The following is a 22,728-nucleotide window of genomic DNA, read 5'->3' on the forward strand; positions in this document are numbered from 1 at the left end:
AAGTACAGGCTGAGTTCTCCCATTGACTCCAGCGTGCTGACCACGCCCTCGACCCGCGGGTGCGCTCTTCCGGGTTGTTAATAAGCAGTCAGCGCGCCTCGGGACCCGCCGTTAAACTATAACAAAATAAATCGGAAGGAGATCAAGTTGAACAAACAAAAAGCCTGTCATAATTCCCCAACACTTCTTCTGCAGATGCATTTAGCTCCTGGTCTGTAAACTTTAGATTCACTCTGTCCTTTACTATTGAGCACCCTATAGTATGTATATATATATATATATATAATATATAATAATTTATTTTCTTAGCAGACGCCCTTATCCAGGGCGACTTACAATTGTTACAAGATATCACATTATTTTTACATACAATTACATTATTTTTTTACATACAATTACCTATTTATACAGTTGGGTTTTTACTGGAGCAATCTAGGTAAAGTACCTTGCTCAAGGGTACAGCAGCAGTGTCCCTCACCTGGGATTGAACCCACAACCCTCCGGTCAAGAGTCCAGAGCCCTAACCACTACTCCACACTGCTGCCCTGAGAGGAACGGTAGTTCCTCGTACAAGTTAGAAAAACTTGTATATAACATTTACATAAAACTCGTACTTTCTATATAGGTATATAAATATCAATTGCTGTGGTTAAACGCACCAGCCAAATTAATTAATATGACATGTATTTTTGTAGCTTGCTATTTATTAATTAAATATTTATACATTTATAATATAAAACTACCGAGAGTCTATACAGCTCCAAAAGTTTTGCTGTTTTCACCATGTTGCAGCAGCAAAAGTAAATCACTTAGAATTACTATCTGTACCAGTACCATAAGTCTGAAACTTAATTACATCAAATGTGAAAAAAAAGTAAATACCTCTTATACACAATGAGATATGAGTCGTCAAACTAAGGTAAAATTGTTATTCTCCTTCTTCCTCTTCCGTTTTACTTTTTAAGAGTGTGTAGCGACTTTTCAAACAGAAAAGCTAAATAACTGGACATCTACCAATCATGTGATTCCACATGCTGGTCAACATCAAAATAAACCAGGGAACGCAAGCAGTTTGATATCCACACCATTTATATTAAACAATGTATTTGTATTTTAAAACAGAACATATCGCACAAAAATAAAATAAAATAAAAAAAAAGTAATTACCGTTGTTTGAACTTTCAACATGACATCTTTGAAGAGCACACAGCCTTAGCCCGCTGTGCCACTGGGCTGTTGTTGAAATGTTTTAATTTTTTAAGCTTACATCCATGCCTGACCAGCTTTCTCTGAAAACCTGAAGGTTCTGCTCGATTCTAGAAATGTTCTATTTCCTGTTTGAGAATATCCAGTTTCCTGTTTGTTTGGGTAGATACCATAGAATGGAATTGTACACAAGAGTGGCATGTAGCTTCCTTGTCTAAATCTCTGATCTCTGATAAATTGTAGTTCCTCGTTTTAATTAAAAATAAATAAAGGAATAATTTATTTGGTAGAAATAAATAAATTATTTAAACAAATGCATAGAGGAATACATACATTTAGAAATAAATATTTTAAATCAATAAATGTAGAAATGAATACATGTTTATATTATAAATGTATAAATATTTAATTAATAAATAGCAAGCTACAAAAATACATGTCATATTAATTAATTTGGCTGGTGCGTTTAACCACAGCAATTGATATTTATATACCTATATAAAAAGTATGAGTTTTATGTAAATGTTATATACAAGTTTTTCTAACTTGTACGAGGAACTACCGTTCCTCTCAGGGCAGCAGTGTTGAGTAGTGGTTAGGGCTCTGGACTCTTGACCAGAGGGTTGTGGGTTCAATCCCAGGTGAGGGACACTGCTGTTGTACCCTTGAGCAAGGTATTTTACCTAGATGAAAAACATAAGAACATTTACAAACGAGAGGAGGCCATTCAGCCCATCTTGCTCGTTTGGTTGTTAGTAGCTTATTGATCCCAGAATCTCATCAAGCAGCTTCTTGGGTGTCCGCTTCAACAACATTACTTGTTCCATACCCTCACAATTCTCTGTGTAAAAAAATGCCGCCTATTTTCTGTTCTGAATGCCCCTTTATCTAATCTCCATTTGTGACCCCTGGTCCTTGTTTCTTTTTTCAGGTCAAAAATGTCCCCTGGGTCGACATTGTCTATACCTTTTAGGATTTTGAATGCTTGAATCAGATCACCGCGTAGTCGTCTTTGTTCAAGACTGAATAGATTAAATTATTTTAGCCTGTCTGCTTACGACATGCCTTTTAAACCTGGGATAATTCTGGTTGCTCTTCTTTGCACTCTTTCTAGAGCAGCAATATCCTTTTTGTAACGAGGTGACCAGAACTGAACACAATATTCTAGGTGAGGTCTTACTAATGCATTGTAACATTACTTCCCTTGATTTAAATTCAACACATTGTCTAGATGAAGACATTTCTGAGTCAACATAAACTCCTAGGTCTTTTTCATAGTTCCCTTCTTCAATTTCAGTATCTCCCATATGATATTTATAATGCACATTTTTATTGCCTGCTTGCAATACTTTACACTTTTCTCTATTAAATGTCATTTGCCATGTGTCTGCCCAGTTCTGAATGCTGTTTAGATCATTTTGAATGACCTTTGCTGCTGCAACAGTGTTTGCCACTCCTCCTATTTTTGTGTCGTCTACAAATATAAACAACTGGATAAATGGGTAATTGTATGTAAACGTAATGTGATATGATTGTGACAATTGTAAGTTGACCTGGATAAGGGTGTCTGCTAAAAAATAAAAAAATAATAATTTAAATGCAATCTGCTGAACTATTTGCATTTGACTTGTTTTTTGTATATTCTGAAATATAATAATTTGCATTTGAATTTAAAATCATGGGAAAGCTTCAAAAATATTTCTGTTTCAAATGCATTTAAATTCTTTTCAATAATAATGCTCATAATAAAGTAGAGAGACACTTCAGTATTTCTGGTAAAGTTGATCAACTTGAAAGATGCAAACTAAGGCTCTTGTTACACGAGTCAATGAACTGGCAACATAAATTGTAGCAACGTGTTGCCTATGACGTCACCGCGGGGGATTTGACCTGTTACACGATACAACTAACAGTTAACCCGCATTCGATACAAATTGCCTTTAATCCAAGCAATATCCAATCATATTTAAGAACTACGTCACGTGGTTCTTGTTTTCAGGTCATATACTTACAAATACCAAGCATCAGTACAACTACTTAGTATTACTGTCATCTTTAAATAATTGAACAACTAATAATTATAATAATAAAGTAGTAACGTTTACAGAATAAAAGCAAATAAGCCAAATATGTAAAACTCAATTTAACGTACAGTACTACACGTAGATAAGAATGAACGATAATTCTTAATTTCTTTAAATGCTGTAAAATACCTACTGTTATATGCTGTTCCCGTGCTATTAATGTCTAGAATCCCACTGAGTTCGGAGAGTTTTGCCTCTCGTTTTCCTCTTCTAAAATATTGTTCATCCCTCGGATCCCATCGGTTTAGCTGAGTTACAGTAGCTACATTTTTATTCCACTATTATTATTATTATTATTGCTGTCTTTTATACAAAGGTATTTTAAATATTAAGAAGGGGAGACCTGAACAAAGGTGCAGTTCGGGCGTAGTTAACGATAGTTGGACAAAGATTTTAAGTAGTTTTAAAAACTTGTTAAAAGTAACTCTCCCAGCATTGGTTGTTATCAAAATAGTCCACTACCAGAATGACGATGTGTTGACCAACCTTCATAAAACTCTTATGTGAAGTATTTATTTCTCCTGAGTCCAGGTAATTGCGGTTTTCGTTTCCATTTCAAGTGTTGTTTTCACTGTAGCAGACAGAATCACGTGACACACACCAGTGCTCTGATTGGATATTGCCTGGAACCTGTTGCTTGGAGTAGGATTGCTGTCCACTCAAGCAATCGCGTTGCCACGCAGTTGCCAGAACGTTGACAATACGTTGTCAGGGCTGTTACACAGGATTTGGTCGCAGGCGATAAAAGTTGCTAGTAAATTGACTCGTGTAACAAGGGCTTAAAGGACACTTTTGAGAACTTCATGTTTATTAAACCGAACAATCAAAACAAGTAAAAAGAATAATTGTGCAATGCACACATATATAAATCTATACATATATCTCGTCATTTATGTCAGTTTTTCACAAACCTGGTCCTGTGGACCCACTGTCTGCTGTTTGTGTTCCAACTGAGTTCTCAATTATTAAATTGATCCCCTAATTGAACTAACAATTAGTGACTTAATGCAATGTTAGAAATAACTTGAAATATTCAACTCTTTTGGCTGCTTTCACAAACCCTGATCAGCACAAATCTTGGACTACCTTACCTGAATTAACATTAGGCAGTCCTAGATTAGTGCTGTTTGAGGCCTGTGCAGCCAGCCATTTAAGAGCTACAAATAATTCAAATGCTCTGATTAGACAAATTATTCATTCAATTGAGGGTTCAATTCAGTAATTTTAAGCTCAGTTGGAACAAAAATCAGCAAACACTGGGTCCTCAGGACCAAGATTGGGAAACACTGTTTTATGTAACTTGCTTCCTATATTGGTACATAACTACGTGATTACTGTGCATGTTGTTATTATATAAACTATTTTCCTTGTATGTCACCTTGGATAAAGGCCTCTTAAATTAACATTTGTTGTATGGGAAAGTATTTGAAGTCCATTTAGCATTTGTCACATATTTGCATTTGTATTTAGTTTGGTAGTAAATGTATCGCATTTGCATTTGTATTAAGCAAATTCGCAAGAACATTGACATTGCCACTGGTCTCATTAATGGGGCAATAGGGAAGCTTCAAGCTGTTTCCTACTATCTTGAAAACACAAGTATGGTCAAAACCATAACCATCAAATTTAACAATGGAGTTACCCATACCTTTCAATGTTTACACTCAAAGTTTGAAATCATGGATAGAGTCTACATTATTCGAGAGCAGTTCCCAGTCATTGGTGCTCATGCAATCACCATTCACAAATGGCAGGGTATCACTCTAAAAACAGTTATGATGGATCTTGGTAACTCCATTTTCTCCTATGGACACAGTTTCGTTGCACTTTCCAGAGTTACTTCCTTAAGCGGTATCCACCTTATCAACTTTGAACCCCACCTGCATTTACACATGTCAAACTGCAGTTGAAGAGTACCATCGGCTCAGAGGGATTTATTGTCTTAAGTTGATAAGCTTGAAGGAGACTAACACATACAAGGGACACAAGGAAAAAAATTGTGTGCATTTCATTCACCAAGCCATCATTTAATGTTCAGGAACAGCAAAAGCCTCAATCTTCCAAGAGAACACTTGCAGTTACACATCCATTCAGGGGCTTTCAACATTGCAATGCCTTCTTCCCTTGCAATCTCTGAAGGGTTCATTAAAACACAGTCAGCAAAAGGCTATCAGGAGCTTTGTTTACAAATAGGATAACTTGCCATCCACTGCGTCTCTAACTACTGTGGATATTTGTCATTTCTTAGGAGAACCTTTCAATAGAGGTGAGCAGCAAGATGTTGCAGAGTTTCTCACCAAATTGTCTGAAATTTGTCCTGAAGTATCTCACATGGTTTCAGTAATAATAAGTCATGACATTCTATGCACTACATGTAACTACTGCTCATCAAACCGAGCGGTGTTGTATATTTATCCTCTACATGTACCTGCTGGTACAGATTCCATGTATTTGGAAGAAATAATTTATAGAAATGACAAATGGGCAATTATTCCTGGTAGCAAATGTAGGCAATGCAAAATTTCTCCAATTGTGAAATGTGAACTTATTCAATCAGCAGGAAGAATAATTGCAGTCCATCTTATGCTTTGGGAAACCAAACCAGACGGGACAGTTACAAAGTGACACAATGCTAAGTCTACTGCTGTGCAGAAGATTAAAATTACTGTGGACAACAGGAATTACCAATTAGCTTCCATTATCATATACCAAGGACAGGGTGTTACTTCAGGACACTATGTGTCTGTTCTTGCTGTGGGTGCTACTGGGAAATGGGTGCATGCAAATGATGCACTTATTGAAGTCAAACCATGGCCAAGAAATGCAAAGGACATGTATATAGCCTTTTATAAAGAGATATTATGCTTTACAAATGCCTTACATTAGCCTAAGTTCATAACACCACTATATCAAGGAGAATAATGTTTTTTCCAGCATTAAAATGTGTTAGTATTCTACCCTTTAGCACTGACATGCATATGTACCTTTTTAACCATTCATAATATTGCAGTTTTGTACCTACGTAAATATCAATATATCAATACCTACCAAAATAGACATATTGTTTTCACCACTGATGCAACTATAAGAATACAATGTTTACACTTTCAATACTGTCCAAAAGTCCCTTCTACCATTATTTTACATTCAAATCTTTTCTCATTTCTCTTATATTACTCTACTTATTACTCTCTTGTCTTGTCTGTCTGTCTATTTGCCATACACATTCTCGAATATCTTTCACTTACTTTATTCATTATTTGATGAAGTAAAAAAAGAAGTGATATCTATAACAAAAATGTAAAAAAAAAACAAGTTAGAAAAATGCAACAGCCGTTTAAAGGGGTGATATCAAACACAAAAGCCCAATGTTAGGAGAAGCAATTGGGGTAACCTTGTCAGGCATCGAGCAAATAGGCACAACTGGAAAGGTGCTGGGGCCCAACATTCACACAATTGTTGCTTCTAACTTGGCTTCTTTTTTTGATCGCTCCACTTTACATTGAAATGCTCTTTGTACAACTTCAAGGGCATTGTGACCATTCCCTTATCAGCTCAAAAGTCGCATCTGCAACAAAAAACATTGACAATGCACAACCAAAAAAAAAATACGCCAGCACCCCAGCCCTGGATCTGCAATGCCTGCCCCATCAACTGTCACTTCCCATACACTTACCTTGCATTCTCATTATCCCTTGCACTCGTTGCCATTATTGGTCTTGTTCATCATCTTCATTGTTGAAAATATACTGCTTCATGCTCTTTGATGTATTCTTGTATGTATGGGCTAAATGTCTGTCCGTGTGTGCCCTCGTCTACCTGTGCCTTACCTGCATGTTGTCCGTGTGTCTTCTCAAACCATACTTGTCTGCGCCTGTGATGACGCCTCTCCCATTCCCTGTCTGTCTTTCTCTCTGTAGTAGTGCTTGTAAGGATAAACAAGAACACTTCAGTCTGTGTTGAGCACTTTCCTTGGCACATGTGTGTCTCAGCATCTTTATTCTGGTTACAACCCAGTTGATAAGGGAATGAGCATTTCAATGTAAAGTGGAGCGATCAAAAAGAAGCCAGCACCTTTCCAATTGTGCCTATTTGCTTGATGCTTGACAAGGTTGCCCCAATTGCTTCTCCTAACTTGGGCTTTTGTGTTTGATATCACCACTTTAAATGGCTGTTGCGTTGTTCTAACTTGTTTTTTTACATTGACAACATGTTTGTTATAGATACTATAATACAGTGTGTGTAAACCTCATGCATAGTTCTGTGTGTTGAATTCTGCGTGATGCAACAACTTGCAAATGAATAGTTGAGCTCGGTTTATTTGTGCATATAATTAGCTTAGTGAACAGAGCGATCACTGCTTTGTTTTTGCATGCAGTTTGGCTTCCCCCTGCCACCTGGTAATTCTTGTAATTTATCGCCGTTTAGTGAATGAGGCCCTAAGAGTTTTGGGTAAAATATATGTTAACGTCGAGCCTTGAGATATAAATATATAAATTGTCTTGTCAGGTTAGTGGGAAACCAATTTAATGTGACACAAATGCATGTGCTTCACATTTATGCAGGGTCCAGTGGGGCCCATATCTGCCGCAAATGCAAGATAAATACTGTATTACTTTGAATTAACGTGGCAGCGTTTGTTTTAAATTGCTAAAAACAGCTGCAGCGCTCAATCAAGGGCAGCGGTAATTAGAAGTACTATAGCTTTCGAAAGGCGAAATGTGTTGTTTTTTTATTGCGGTGTTTGAGGGAGGTGTATGTTGAAGTTAATTTCTGCGGATTACAACTTGATCGAAGAAGTCCTACAACTTTAAACTGAAAGCTGTTGAGCTCGCAGATCAGTGTTTGAATAGGTGAGGACACATACCAGTGTTGCGTGGAGAGGGAAATAATAACAGAAATGTCAATTCAACACTGAGGAGGTAGGTTTATTTTCCCTTTCTTTTCTTACTGCAGTTTCTGAGAGTCGCAGGGCTGAACTCTTTAATATACGGTGCGCTTCTTTCTCTTCAACCAGCAAGACAACTAAACAGGCACGGTCTCCTGATCCAGGCGGGGCTTCAAGAGGAAGATGAGTTCATCCCGTGGCTATCCCCTAAACAGCAACGCTACAGCGAGAGCTACACTAGCTTCTGCTTCCTGCAAAACGCCACCCCCCCACTCTCCGAACTTCCTGTCTGGATCAGAATCTGGATGCAGCGTTTACCGTGCATACAACCAAAACATAAATGCATTTAAGAAATCATACAGCTCCTGCATTCCAACTAAAATGTATTACTTTTTTGCTAATTCCTATATATATATATATATATATATATATATATATATATATATATAATTAAATATATTTTAGTGCTAATGAATTTACTCCTACACCAGTATCAGTACATAGTGCTGTGTACCTACCGTATTCTTTTTTTGTTTCGGTTCCATAAACTTTATAGTAGAATACCTGCATGCACCAGTGTGTAATTATTTTAAATACATTTTGTTTAAGTTTATTAAATTAATTTTGTTTATTAGAAATGTTTTGCCTTACTGTATTTTGTATGTGTTTCTTTATTAAGGGCTGCATTTATTTGAGCTGGGGTAGGGAAAAAATGTATATGGTTCATTATTGAGAGCGACTTTTATTCGAGGGTGGCGTCTATTACAAATCTGATATCCTGAGTGCGGTGCTTATTCAAGGGCGGCAGTAATTCAAAGTAATACAGTATACAGCTTAGTGGCAGGATAGATTTAACTTCACCCAAGCTGAACAGAAAATTGAGGCGTGAAAGCTTAACGATTCACAATAAGCCACTTGTAAGAATATTAATGATACGTAAGAACATGTTTTTAATGGTTTGGTTCATCATCTCTTTGGATCATGAACCATTTATCTACAGAATGCAATCCTGTATTTGACTGCTTCATCAGTGTGTTGATAGAGTAGTTTTTTAAGTCAACATTCTGTACATGTGGTTAATGTGATCACAAGTCATCTAGCAGCTGGCCTCAATAGCACTATAACTTCCTTCAATAAAGGTGAGCCCTCCTTAACATGTGGCCAGAGCTGTGCCGCTGAATCCAAACTAGCAACCTGCTAATAAAAATAATGACAATATGGTGTGATATCTGTCATTTGGTAAAGTTTTGGTAGCTCAACAACAGGGTCAATGGTTGCAGTACTAAAGATTGGATTCCAAATGAACATTTTCCATTTTTCTCCTGGACTTTTAAAAGGTTAAATATGTGTGTTCAGGACATCTTGATCCCCAGCGTAAGTTAGCATAGCTCGCCTGCCCCCCTTCCTAGCCGAAGCTGTTAATCCCAGTGTCAGACTCCTCCCCAGTCCCCTGTACAGTAAATGGATGTGCTGCTGCTGTCGCCAACTCATTGACCAGACCAATGGCAGACTAAACATAATGTAGACTTCTTGTTTTAGACGTAAAAGTAAATGCAAGAGCAGATCACACACCGTCTAAATCCAAAAAACAATCAATACCACGATGTGGCTACAGAAGGTCAGGAACCAACTACACTGTAATTGTGTCTACATATAACGTATTTAATAAACAAACTAAAGTCGGGACTTTAAGGTTCCGTGAAGATGTTTACAGTCAATGCATGTGTTTGTTTTCATTTAAAGTCTGCTGGAGAGACCCAAGGATGAAATGGGGTGGGGACTGAATGACACATCTTTAATGATTGAGGCTGTATGCAGTGAGCACTAGGACCCAGACTGAGCCAGAGCCTGCTTGCCAGGAACCCTACTGTAGAGTACTGTAGACTACAGTCGGCAGGACCGGCAATAGCGCAGTGCAATCCTTCATCAGAGGCTTTGACATCTGATTTATTTTTCAAATGAAGGCAGAAAACCAAAGGGGATTTACTTTTGTATCAGACAGCGAGAGGGGTTCTGTCCTCGATGCGTAAGGCAGGCTGTAGAGAAGTTGTGAATCCAGTCTGCTTCTCTGGGCATCTAGCAGCCATGGTCTGATCATTACAGTACAGACAAAATCATTGAAACACCCTCCAAAAAAGCATAGCACAAAACAGGAGCTCAGAAACAGCAGCAGCATGGCTCTAACCAAAAGACACACATACAGCCGGGTAAGTAGACAAAATAGAAAAAAAAAAAAAAAAAAAGGTTTAGAAGCAGCACATCCGCATAATAGCAGGACTGTCATTCAAGCTACTTTAAACCTGTTTCTGTTAATAGATTGTATACATTGAATGACAGCCGAGTTGTACTACTGCATTGTTTAAAATAAATAAAGAAATAAATAAAAAGCATTTGCTGCTGTTAAAAATGTCTCTTTCTAGTCCAGTTACGTTTTTTCAATGTTTTTTTTCATTGCTGCACAGTGAAATGTATCTGTTGCAGCTGCATAAGGGGAACTAGATATTTCAAAACAAATGCAGTATAGTAAGCCAACCTGCCATGAGAGAAATAAGGGGGAGGACATGTCTCGTATTGAAAGTGCTGGCTTTAACTTTTACAGTGTCTTTAACCCAGGGCTACAGACATGCAGTCATTGGGGAGGGGGAGGGGGCGGTGTTCAAGTGGAGTCTTAACCCAAGGCCTTTACGTTCTGCTGGCAGTGGCTAGCAGACTGTAGAAATGTATCCTCATTTGTTTTTGTTTTTTTTAAAAAAGGAATATTGTACACTATTGCATAGATAACTAACCTAAATATCCTCCATGTCCAGTGTCTGATCAGTCCTACCTACTCAGTACTATTGTGTGTCCACAACCTGCATGGCACATTGTATAACACAAAGCATTGTGTTCCATATGGTGTTGTATTCCATATTCTAACCCTGATTGTAAGTGTTTCTCCCCTCCCTCTGCCATGGGACACCAGTTGTACTGCTTTGAGGCGACAGTCTCAATTATATCATGATATTGAGTCAACTCAGCAAGGCAGATTAATCCTATCTTTCTACTGAACACACAACCTGTTCTTTAAATTTAGGGATGTGGGGTAGGGGCGTGGAAAAGTCAATCAATAGATTCTAGCTTTCAGAGTGGTGCTCATGGTGATCTGGTCACAATCAGGGAGAATATTATTATTATTATTATTATTATTATTATTATTATTGTTATTATTATTATTGTGGTGCGTACAGGTTTCATCAATAGGCATTGCTGTAACTATGGCTGAATACAGTGTTACTGTTTTTTATACTATCTGCCCTGCACATCTAAATGTATAGAACATTGTACAGGAAATATTTAGTAACACTGTATAATTCCATCAAAGTGTTCTAATGTAGAAATAACATACAAGCCCAAGACCAACACCCTCAGATCCCAGAGATGAAAATACAGCCTTAATCCTTCCTTTTGTTTTTTACATGTACCTTTTAATTGTGTAATTCTGCATTTCAAAAACACTGTTTATAGTGCTAGAGTAAGCAATGTCAGGATGCACATGTTTACAGTGAAGGGGCTTTGTAGATTTACCACCTGAAGTGGCATGCATGGTTTGGCATGTACAATAGGCTCAGAAAAAGCTACATTAGTGGTAATGTGGCTCTTGGCTTGGTGGGGTGTGTGGTAGTCCATGATTGAGCCCAACATTGTTGGTGGAAAATACCTTCATATTGGTACTCCCCTGCTGTTCTGTGCTTGACCATTGAAAACATGTAAGAAATGTGCTTGTGCTGTTTCTGACTGACATACATGCAGTACTGTGTCTGCTTGCTTTTGAAGTTATTCTCGGGCATGTCTGGTATACTGTAGACTGACAGATTAAACTCCTTTATGTAACAGAGCGCATTGTTCTTTCCCTTTTCCCATCGGTGTTTAAATGGAACTCATTTGTTTAATGATACTCTTTGTTTTGGGCATATATTGTGCTCCTGTGTGCAACTGTATAAATGTTTAACCAGTGGCTGGTTGCCTACTTTGCTTAGCAACTGTGTTGTTTTATTTAAATGTGTCTTAATTTATTTGCAGCTCTATACTTTTATAAATTGAAAAAACAAATATTTACTTACCTGTTGAGCTAAGCATATAGAGCAACTAAATAAATATTAGACAGTCACTTGTAGGTCATAAAGAAGTTTAAATCATTTACTTAAAAGGGTGCAGCAGGATGTCATTGCTGATTTAACTAGTAAAAAAAAAAAAAATGCGTGACAGTTTCTCAAAAATAAGGATGACTTGTAGATGAGGTGCATATTTCACCTCAGATTCGTTTTTAGGGTCATCCATTTATCCATGATAAAGGACTTGATTTTGCACCAAACTTTTATCATTAGCTCCTAGCCACCCATAGATGTTTCAGATTTGTTATAATACGATAAACATGTAACCTTTCAGGTACTGTGCAATACTTATTAGTATCCTTTGTATGTGTATGTGCATGTACTGGCTAAAAGCTTTATTCTGTAAGTGTATTTATCCATAGGAAAGCATTATTCATATACTTGGTGATTCCCCAAGTAACAGGCTTGCTGTATTTGAGATATGTACACAGCGTACCTTTCTCATTATCAGTTCAACTCGAAGGCACTTGATTCAACTGATTCTAATTTAGCTGTACATTTAAAATCATCTTTTAATATCTCACCCTGCGTCTAGTCTGAGAAACAGCTTGTCCATAATTGCCAAGGCTGTCATCTCCAACTGTAATACTAAAACTTGAGGAAGAGTTTAACATGAGGTCATGTGTGTGTTCATACGTGCGGTTTTATTAAGATGTCAGTTTATATTTAGGAAGGAGATTTATATATCTATTCACCATCTTCTCCAGCAATATAAGTGGGTGTCTGTGTATTCTGTATGTCTGAGTCTGTGTCTGCCTGTCCATCTGTGGGAGCACATTAAGTAAATCCTGCCTGGTGAGCATCAGATGAGAACCGCAACGCTGTCTGAATTATGTAATTGTTGTCATAATTAACTATAGTGTGTCATGTCCCATCTTGTGGATGCCAGCGTGGTCTACAGAAGATCTGTACACCACACAGCCAAAACACAGCATTGAATAGTGTAATCATAATGTAACTTGCTGTGTTTGACCATCCATGTGGTTCCTACACCGATATAGTATAATCTACAGTCATTATGCTGAATGAGTTATCTTACTATTGACCTGAAAAAAGGGGTGGATTCCATTTCTCATGGCTGATATAAAGATGTGGCTCTCTTCTGTGTCCAAGGTTGAAAGGCTGCAGAGAACAAGGCAGATCAGTACATACTGTAGGCAGCACAGTGCTGACCTCTTGGCTGGACACATCACCATTGGCATCCCCCATTAATGTGGAGACAGACAGTCTTTATTAAATAAATGAGAAACTTGTATGCTAATCATGTTAAGAACATAAGAACATAAGAAAGTTTACAAACAAGAGGAGGCCATTCAGCCCATCTTGCTCGTTTGGTTGTTAGTAGCTTATTGATCCCAGAATGTCATCAAGCAGCTTCTTGAAGGATCCCAGGGTGTCAGCTTCAACAACATTACTGGGGAGTTGGTTCCAGACCCTCACAATTCTCTGTGTAAAAAAGTGCCTCCTATTTTCTGTTCTGAATGCCCCTTTATCTAATCTCCATTTATGACCCCTGGTCCTTTTTTCTTTTTTCAAGTCAAAGAAGTCCCCCGGGTTGACATTGTCTATACCTTTTAGGATTTTGAATGTTTGAATCAGATCGCCGCGTAGTCTTCTTTGTTCAAGACTGAATAGATTTAGTTCTTTTAGCCTGTCTGCATACGACATGCCTTTCAAACCTGGGATAATTCTGGTTGCTCTTCTTTGCACTCTTTCTAGAGCAGCAATATCCTTTTTGTAACGAGATGACCAGAACTGAACACAATATTCTAGGTGAGGTCTTACTAATGCATTGTAGAGTTTTAACATTACTTCCCTTGATTTAAATTCAACACTTCTCACAATATATCCGAGCATCTTGTTAGCCTTTTTTATAGCTTCCCCACATTGTCTAGATGAAGACATTTCTGAGTCAACATAAACTCCTAGGTCTTTTTCATAGTTCCCTTCTTCAATTTCACTATCTCCCATATGATATTTATAATGCACATTTTTATTGCCCGCATGCAATACTTTACACCTTTCTCTATTAAATTTCATTTGCCACTGTGTGCCTGTGTGTTTCTTTATACAGCACTGCTTGGCTCTCTGTTGAAGAACACTGTGTGTGCCTGTGTGTTTCTTTATACAGCACTGCTTGGCTCTCTGTTGAACACTGTGTGTGCCTGTGTGTTTCTTTATACAGCACTGCTTGGCTCTCTGTTGAACACTGTGTGTGTTTCTTTATACAGCACTGCTTGGCTCTCTGTTGAACACTGTGTGTGTTTCTTTATACAGCACTGCTTGGCTCTCTGTTGAACACTGTGTGTGTTTCTTTATACAGCACTGCTTGGCTCTCTGTTGAACACTGTGTGTGTTTCTTTATACAGCACTGCTTGGCTCTCTGTTGAACACTGTGTGTGCCCGTGTGTTTCTTTATACAGCACTGCTTGGCTCTCTGTTGAAGAACACTGTGTGTGCCTGTGTGTTTCTTTATACAGCTCTGCTTGGCTCTCTGAACACTGTGTGTGCCTGTGTGTTTCTTTATACAGCACTGCTTGGCTCTCTGTTGAAGACTGTGTGTGTGTGTGTGTGTGTTTCTTTATACAGCACTGCTTGGCTCTCTGAACACTGTGTGTGCCTGTGTGTTTATACAGCACTGCTTGGCTCTCTGAACACTGTGTGTGCCTGGTGTTTCTTTATACATCACTGCTTGGCTCTCTGTTGAAGACTATGTGTGTGTATGTTTGTGTGTGTTTCTTTATACAGCACTGCTTGGCTCTCTGAACACTGTGTGTGCCTGTGTGTTTATACAGCACTGCTTGGCTCTCTGAACACTGTGTGTGCCTGTGTGTTTCTTTATACAGCACTGCTTGGCTCTGTGTTGAACACAGTGTGTGCCTGTGTGTTTCTTTATGCAGCACTGCTTGGCTCTCTGAACACTGTGTGTGCCTGTGTGTTTCTTTATACAGCACTGCTTGGCTCTCTGTTGAAGACTGTGTGTGTGTGTGTGTGTGTGTGTGTGTGTGTGTGTGTGTTTCTTTATGCAGCACTGCTTGGCTCTCTGAACACTGTGTGTGCCTGTGTGTTTCTTTATACAGCACTGCTTGGCTCTCTGTTGAACACCTGTGTGTGCCTGTGTGTTTCTTTATACAGCACTGCTTGGCTCTCTGTTGAACACTGTGTGTGCCTGTGTGTTTCTTTATACAGCACTGCTTGGCTCTCTGTTGAACACTGTGTGTGTGTGTTTCTTTATACAGCACTGCTTGGCTCTCTGTTGAACACTGTGTGTGCCTGTGTGTTTCTTTATACAGCACTGCTTGGCTCTCTGTTGAACACTGTGTGTGTGTGTGTGTTTCTTTATACACCAGTGTTCCTCTAATGTTGTGTCCGGACATGACAGTAGGAGGTTAATGGCACTCCCTCCTGATAAGTCAATGGCTACTGCTGCTATTATGTTTTGCATCGCTGTCGGATACTTAAGGCATTTGTCTGGAAGTGAAACTTACATTTTTAAATATGCGTACAGTGAATGTAGGTCATGGTCATTTACTTTGTTACTGACAGCTCTTTATTTTAAATTTACAATCATGGCGGGGGGTTTAATATCACTAGCATGCTTGTTTTGTAGGGAATATTGGGGAGTAGCCTACCACCAACCCCTTCGTAACCATGTTTGATTTAATCCACAGCTATAAGAACAATTTAAATGAGCTTGGAGGCTTCCATGCATAAAGGCAATTGACACAGATCTATACGCCCCCAAAACAGCGTCTAGTCTGTTGCACTTTGAGCTGTCTTCCTAAGAATAGCAGAAAAGGGACTGTGTGACCCTGCTTTGACAGGAAGAAGGGTTCCATTCACTCTACTCGAGTGCCGGGCAGGAGGGTTAGCGCAATCTACTCAAGAGTGCCGGGGAGGAGGGTTAGCGCTGTACTGCTTCCCCTGGCTGAGTTTATAATAACATGAGTACTTTTTGTTTCTGTCTTGTGTGGTTGGTATCGGTGAAATACAGTATACTTTTGAGGAACCTTGTTTTCAACAGTGGTACTGTAGTTAAATATTTAATAGTATTTTTCTTTTTCCATTACCATACTTGAATTTTCCTTCATAAAATGCCATATCTTGAATAATAGTTGAAGTATATTGTCACTTCACCTAAAAATGCATGATCATCCCATGCTGAAAATCCGATTTTGTGAATGACAATTGAGTGCTTTCATCATGCGTGAACATGCATTATTTTAGTATTGTGATAGGGTATATGGAAGGGTCTGAATTTAAAAGCACATTTCTCTCTATGTTGCTTTGAAATTAATTGATTGATTTCAAATACAGGCTACAGTATCTGTGCAAATAAATCCTTTAATCATGCCTGGTTGTGTGGAGAATCAGTACTGTCACAGTTTTCAGATTCAGAACTGCTCATCTAGACCTGATCGCTGCCTAGCTCAGAGCAGTAAGGAACAATGAAAAGGTTATTAGTACATGTATTACCAGGCCACTGCAATCCAGCTCCCCCTTTGCTTATTTACCTCAATGAGGGTGATGAAGATTCCTATTAACTGTGAGATGTCAATAGCGAACATGGGGTCTGTGATTGAGATGTGATGCTCTCAGTATGTTGTAAAGCCCCATGGATTTAAAACTTGGGTTCAGGCCAGGCATATGCAAGAACAAATTATGTATCACTAAATAAATCACATGTACTGTTAAAGGAAGAGCATATTTCAAACATGCCAGCACATGAGCCAACTTATTACTGTACACCAGATCGATGTGGCCAAGGCAGAGACCAGGGGCCCATTTCACAAAAGTCCTGCGATTGTGATGAGGTTGCAAGGACGCAGAGGTCGGCACTGCTTGTGTTTAAGTGCCATCGATTTGTGGTCAATCTTGGTAATCAATTTTAAGGTACAGTGACCAATTAGGTAAATACACAATGGCAGGGTTGCAAAGGAAAGCTATATTTTTTTTAAAGGAAAAAAAATGATACAATTATTGAAATGGCTGGTCAAGACAAATCCGTTGTATTCGACAAGTTTTCGGGAAGTTTAAATTCCGAAGAAGAAAAAAAGTTGCAGATGATCACTGATGCAGTAAACGCTGTTGGGGAGGTGCAAAGAACAGGTGAAATAAGAAAGAAATGGATAGATCTAGGGAGCAGAACGAAATTAAAAGAATGAAAAGGGAGATGAGAAAGCTTTTAAAGTAGATTGGTGGTGGGGGGGGGGGGGGGGGGGTTATAAGATACAGAGACAAGTTCATATTGTAATTAAAATGTTTTACCTGAGAAATGTGTTCAGTTTCAAAGCGAGCAAGTAGTATGAGTGCCATGGTATGTCCTAAAACTGCTACTGGTGGCTGCTGTCTGGCAGTCGCAGGTTTCTGGTGAAAATCGGCGATGTTGCAGCCCTGCGAAAGTTTTATGTCTCTCTGAACTCCTGGCTACATTTGTACAGAATGAGTAGTTTTGTTATGTCGTAGTGATTCTGGCTGATTACACTTGTTGTCCAGTTCACAGGATTCTGCACAGTAACTACCTGAAACCATTTAATGTATGTGGGGAGCTTAGAAGCTACTATCAGGTAATAGCTTTAGTGCTAGAGAAGAGACTGCTAGGAATTTGAAAGGTGAAGGGATTCAGAACTTGGACTTGAGTGAAACCAGGAGTCTTATTGCCTGCCTGCCATGATAAGCAAACCAGTTTGATACTTGCTTGTAATTAGGAGGCGGACAAACCTATTAGTTTCACTCCAGCAGTGAAGATGTAAAGTAGACCACTCGCTCACTGACTTACTGACCAGTGACTTCTCTGTAGGTGCTGAGCAGCAGCAGCAGGATGAGCTCCGACGGGAGCAGCAAGCTGGCCAAGGTGGGCTCCCGGGTGGAGGTGATCGGTAAGGGGCACCGCGGCACCGTGGCATACATCGGAGCCACTCTGTTCGCCACCGGCAAGTGGGTGGGAGTCATTCTCGATGATGCCAAGGGCAAGAACGACGGCACGGTGCAGGGCAAGAGGTACTTTACTTGTGAGGACAACCACGGCATCTTCGTCCGACAGTCGCAGGTACGGTAACTTTATGTGCTTTCATACACCTACTGTGACGCACACATATTGCATTATACTGTACTATAGAAATCAGTGGTCGATTAGAATTGCCATTTCTGCATCATTAATTCACTTATGCCTGTGGCATACAGGGGGCCAGTGGTCTCGCCTACTCCACATGCTTACTCACCAGAAACCATCAAGCAGCCCACATGTATTCTCAGAAAAACAAAGAATTACTTCAAAAGAATGGCGTAAAAGGGCATGTGTTGTTGTTGTTATTATTATTATTATTTATTTCTTAGGCGACGCCCTTGTCCAGGGCGACTTACAGTTGTAAACAAAAATACATTTCAAGAATCACAGTACAAGTAATAATACAATTAAGAGCAAGATAAATACAATGACTTTGGTTCTAGCAAGTACAAGTATGACAAAATACGATGTAGGGCGGGTGGGGGGTTGAAATAGATTCTATTGAAAATAAACATATTCCTAGTTTTGCAATTATAATGGTATGTTATCCATATAAAAAATGAAGCAACTTGCACCCTGCAGTAATACATACTTAAGTAGTGGTCTTTGTGGTGCCTTGTAGAGTGCAGTGAAATAAACATTTTATACATTGCTGGAATCACTTTGCTGGTCATTTTATGATTCAAATGCATGTAATTGCATAATGTGTCAAATAGGAACGAGACACACGTCACACTGTCATTATAGAATAAGATGGGGCACCAATATAAGAAATGTAACTAGTGAAAATATTTGACCACAAATGCAAGAAACCCAGCCTGAAGGATTGAAACTAAATTAATTTCTGCCTTAGTCCTGTGCAAACAATCTAAATGAATGTATGTGTTTACACAATTCAGGCCCTAAGTATGATGTTAATCCTTCTTTAACTGAACACAGATGATATTTAAATCCAGGTGTTGTCATTCGATGCAGATTCAATATGGGTGTAACAACAATCTCTGCTCTAGTTGCTAAATTCACATACTGTGAAGTCTGCCTGACAATAAAGGAAAGTGATCGCTAAGCTGTGGCCTTGATCGCTCACTGGTAGCCAAATGTCTTAATCTTAAAAAAAGAAAAATTTAAGTTAAAACATGCTTATTGTGTGTGTTCCAAATGAAATTAGTTACAAAATATTAAAATATTGACTTCATATTTGCAGGGATATATAACACTGTATGCTACAGTAAATGTGTTGGTGACCTCAGATCTAATCTGGCTAGTTATTTTCTTAATATTTGGTACACAGCAGTACAGTGAATGATTTTCTCAAGTTCCATTAGTTGTCAAATACAAATATACCCAATTTTATATATACTAAGATACTTCATTTTCAAATAGAAATCACACCAATCAGAAGACCAGTCTCATATAGACAAATTATTACAACAGCCTTTGCTAAGCAACTGCTTTTTAATTTTTAGTTCACCCTTGAAGTCTCATTTTGAATGTTGTCTTGAAGATGAAAGCAATGAGCATTCATTTGGCATATTTCAGGAGTAACAAGTTAATGGTTGAAATAATAATGAGTGTTGTGCTGGAAACATGCGGTTTATTGGTGTTCATGCCTTCCAAGCACACCACTCACTAGTTAAATGTTGTATTGCAATTAATCATCACACTGTAGTATAGCCTCAGTTCCATGGCATTCGAATTAAAAAAATAAATAATTAAATACTGTTAGAATTCTTATATGGATTGTTTATTGACCTAAATCCGGTTTTGGTTTAATATTATTATTCAGGAAGTCACGCAGTGTTTTATTTTTTATTTATTTATTTTTTTTAAATCACATTTACTAGAGTATACTACCTATACTCTAGTATTAACATTAAGACACATAACCTGATGCCGATAGCTGTAGTGTATTGATACTGCATATGTATTTTGATTTTGAAACAGTCTATTGGTCAGTTTCCCAAATGTTTCTATATCAAAATGCTTGGCTGTATTATATGTTTTACGATATTATACCATAATATGTACAGCGTTATCGGAATTTCAGGCAGAACTGTGTCCATTATATTCACAACTGTAATGTAAGCATGGCATGTCCAGTCACTGGATCTGAGTACTAATGAACCCTGTATAGATAAACTTGAACATTATCTCCAGGCAAGGGTACCTCGACCTTGAGCCCTGCATACTTTCGATATGGGTGGTCCCTAATGTGATAGCAGAATATCTATCATAATGTAGACTCCTAGGCCTTTTGTTTAATTTAAGTTTTTTTTTTTTTGTTTCATTAATTTCTTCTATGATTTGTTTCTTTGATATAGATCCAGCCAGTTGATGATGGAGCAGATACCACTTCTCCAGAGACCCCTGAACCCTTGTCTTCAAAGGTCCCTAAACGAGGTACATTTATTAAATTATTACTCAAGGAAACATCCTTTTATGGCGTGCATCAGCAGGTTCTAGAGTTTCACATGCTAAGTGACAATTAATAGTGGTGTTTTTTAACTGGGCTATTCAGTGTCCTGGGTACAGTAATTGGTAAACTGTTTTGCAGCAGTTTATGCTTCTCCTTCAATAAGAGGTCACCTGTATGAATATACCTGTCTTTAAAGGCTGATACCATACAACTGCAGATGTTAATGTATTGTTAAGGACATAAATTAGAATTTTTTACAACAGGGATACAGCTCTAAAAATGTATTCGCTTGTCTCCAGCAAATTGCCTGAACCTGACGCAACCTGCAAACGCAATCAGCAACAGTTTTACATCATAAAAATGTTTATTTTTTTTTTAAATCAACACAAATCAGTTGTTTTGAAAACCACGATTACATTAGTGTATACCCTCTTACTGTAAATTTAAACAGTCAGCTATCCTCAGAGAGGGTAGCTATTGGAATGTTTGAAACCACTGTCTGTCTGACTTCATGTCAATGGAAACCCCTATCTCGCATTCACTGTGAATGGGCTGCATGAGGCTAATTCTCACTGCTGCCTCGATGACATTGAATCTCTTTGTGTAGCATTCCACTGGTGAGGTTTAAGAGAGGAAAGAATACAAGTAAATAAACAACTGTCTAAGGGCTGGTTCATACATCCGTCGCAGAATGCGATACGTCTGGAGCAGACAGCTATAAAGGTGCGCAGCTTCACTATTTGCTGTACTACTGATGCCTCGTGTCGCAGCCCTTTTTACTGCGTCCTTCATACTTTAAATACAGACTGCATTTGCGTAATTGGAAAAATTGACATTTTAGTAGATGTGCTGAGTTTGTACCTCTTACAGAGCTTTAAAAAAATATATAAAGCAATGTTATTGGCACATCCGTCCTCTCAACCAACAGAGAACTTGAAATAAATAATTTACTACATTAATTGGAGAGATGCAGGTAAGACATTTTTAGAATGACAGGTGAAAGGTTTGAGGATCTGTTAAACAGGCTGGGACCATTGCTTCCATGCTTCAGTGCACAAATACACATGCGATGCAGTGACACCTGCAGAAAGACTTGCAGTCACACTGCACATAGAACTGGCAATTCCAGCAAAATGTGGCCACGAGCTTCCGACTCCACTTTTTACTTCAAATCATGCAGTTTTCTCCATCAGGCCTTACATTCTCTCCAGTCATTTTCTATTTTTTTCTGAATAATACACACCAATGCTGTTTTTATTATTTGGGCATTATATTCTTTAAGGGAGGGGTTATATAAATGTGGATGTTTACGAACTTCTGTTAAAAGTTCCTCGAAGTCTTGCTCCATGACGGTTACCAGTGTGAGACGTTTCCATGGTGATGAGGCAAATTTTGTAGATTTTTTTTTGTTTGTTTGGCTGTGCCAACAAGTGAAAGTTTTTAATCCTAGCAATATTTTTAAAACAGGATATTGATTATTAAGTTACCCGCGTAATAATGCATTAATGGTGAACTTAAAAATATGAATGTACCATTAGTTCAGTTGTCACTGCTCCCTTGTTTTTTCTTTTTGAGGTTTTTTGTTTCCCATGTGCTGCAGAACCAGTTAACACTTCGGGGGCCTTTTCTGTACAAGTGGAGCCAAAGAGTATGTAGCCAGCAAGAAACAACTTGGCAGCAGGAAGGAACTGCTGAGTAGTTTCTTGCTAAAATAAATGTATTTCTCTGAAAATTTGAGTAGGCGTTATTTTTTTATATAAAGACCTTTTTTTTATATAAGTGTACACCATCAGTTAGCATCTACTTTACTTACCGCCTTCATTGCATAACTGTAGCAGCCTGCAGTGCTTCTTCCTGACATATATTCAGTTTAACCTTGTTGTATACACTCGATTTTGTTGCTTTTAAGCACAGAACGTTGCTTTTATTATCGTTACACAGGCATAGTGCTTTGCTTCAAGGAGCTCTTGTGAATA

At 38.3% G+C, this 22,728-nt stretch overlaps 1 protein-coding gene across 9 annotated transcripts in view; it reads left to right on the top strand.

Annotated features, from left to right (window-relative positions):
• The window catches only part of LOC117421393 (dynactin subunit 1-like), a 102,821-nt gene that overhangs the window by 14,301 nt on the left and 65,792 nt on the right, over nt 1-22,728 (top strand). For 5 of the 9 annotated variants that reach the window (XM_034035751.3, XM_034035754.3, XM_034035753.3 and 2 more), the window contains exons 1-3: nt 10,055-10,385; nt 18,130-18,378; nt 20,658-20,736. In XM_034035751.3, the coding sequence (XP_033891642.3) occupies nt 10,353-10,385; nt 18,130-18,378; nt 20,658-20,736 (361 nt within the window). In that variant the 5' untranslated portion in view covers nt 10,055-10,352. Of the gene's footprint in view, nt 1-10,052; nt 10,386-18,129; nt 18,379-20,657; nt 20,737-22,728 lie in introns of those variants that run through there. The other 4 variants (XM_034035752.3, XM_034035759.3, XM_034035760.3 and 1 more) reach the window with 3 other exon arrangements.

The sequence above is a fragment of the Acipenser ruthenus genome, chromosome 1 (assembly GCF_902713425.1).
Source record: "Acipenser ruthenus chromosome 1, fAciRut3.2 maternal haplotype, whole genome shotgun sequence".
In the NCBI taxonomy this organism is placed as follows: Eukaryota; Metazoa; Chordata; class Actinopteri; order Acipenseriformes; family Acipenseridae; genus Acipenser; species Acipenser ruthenus.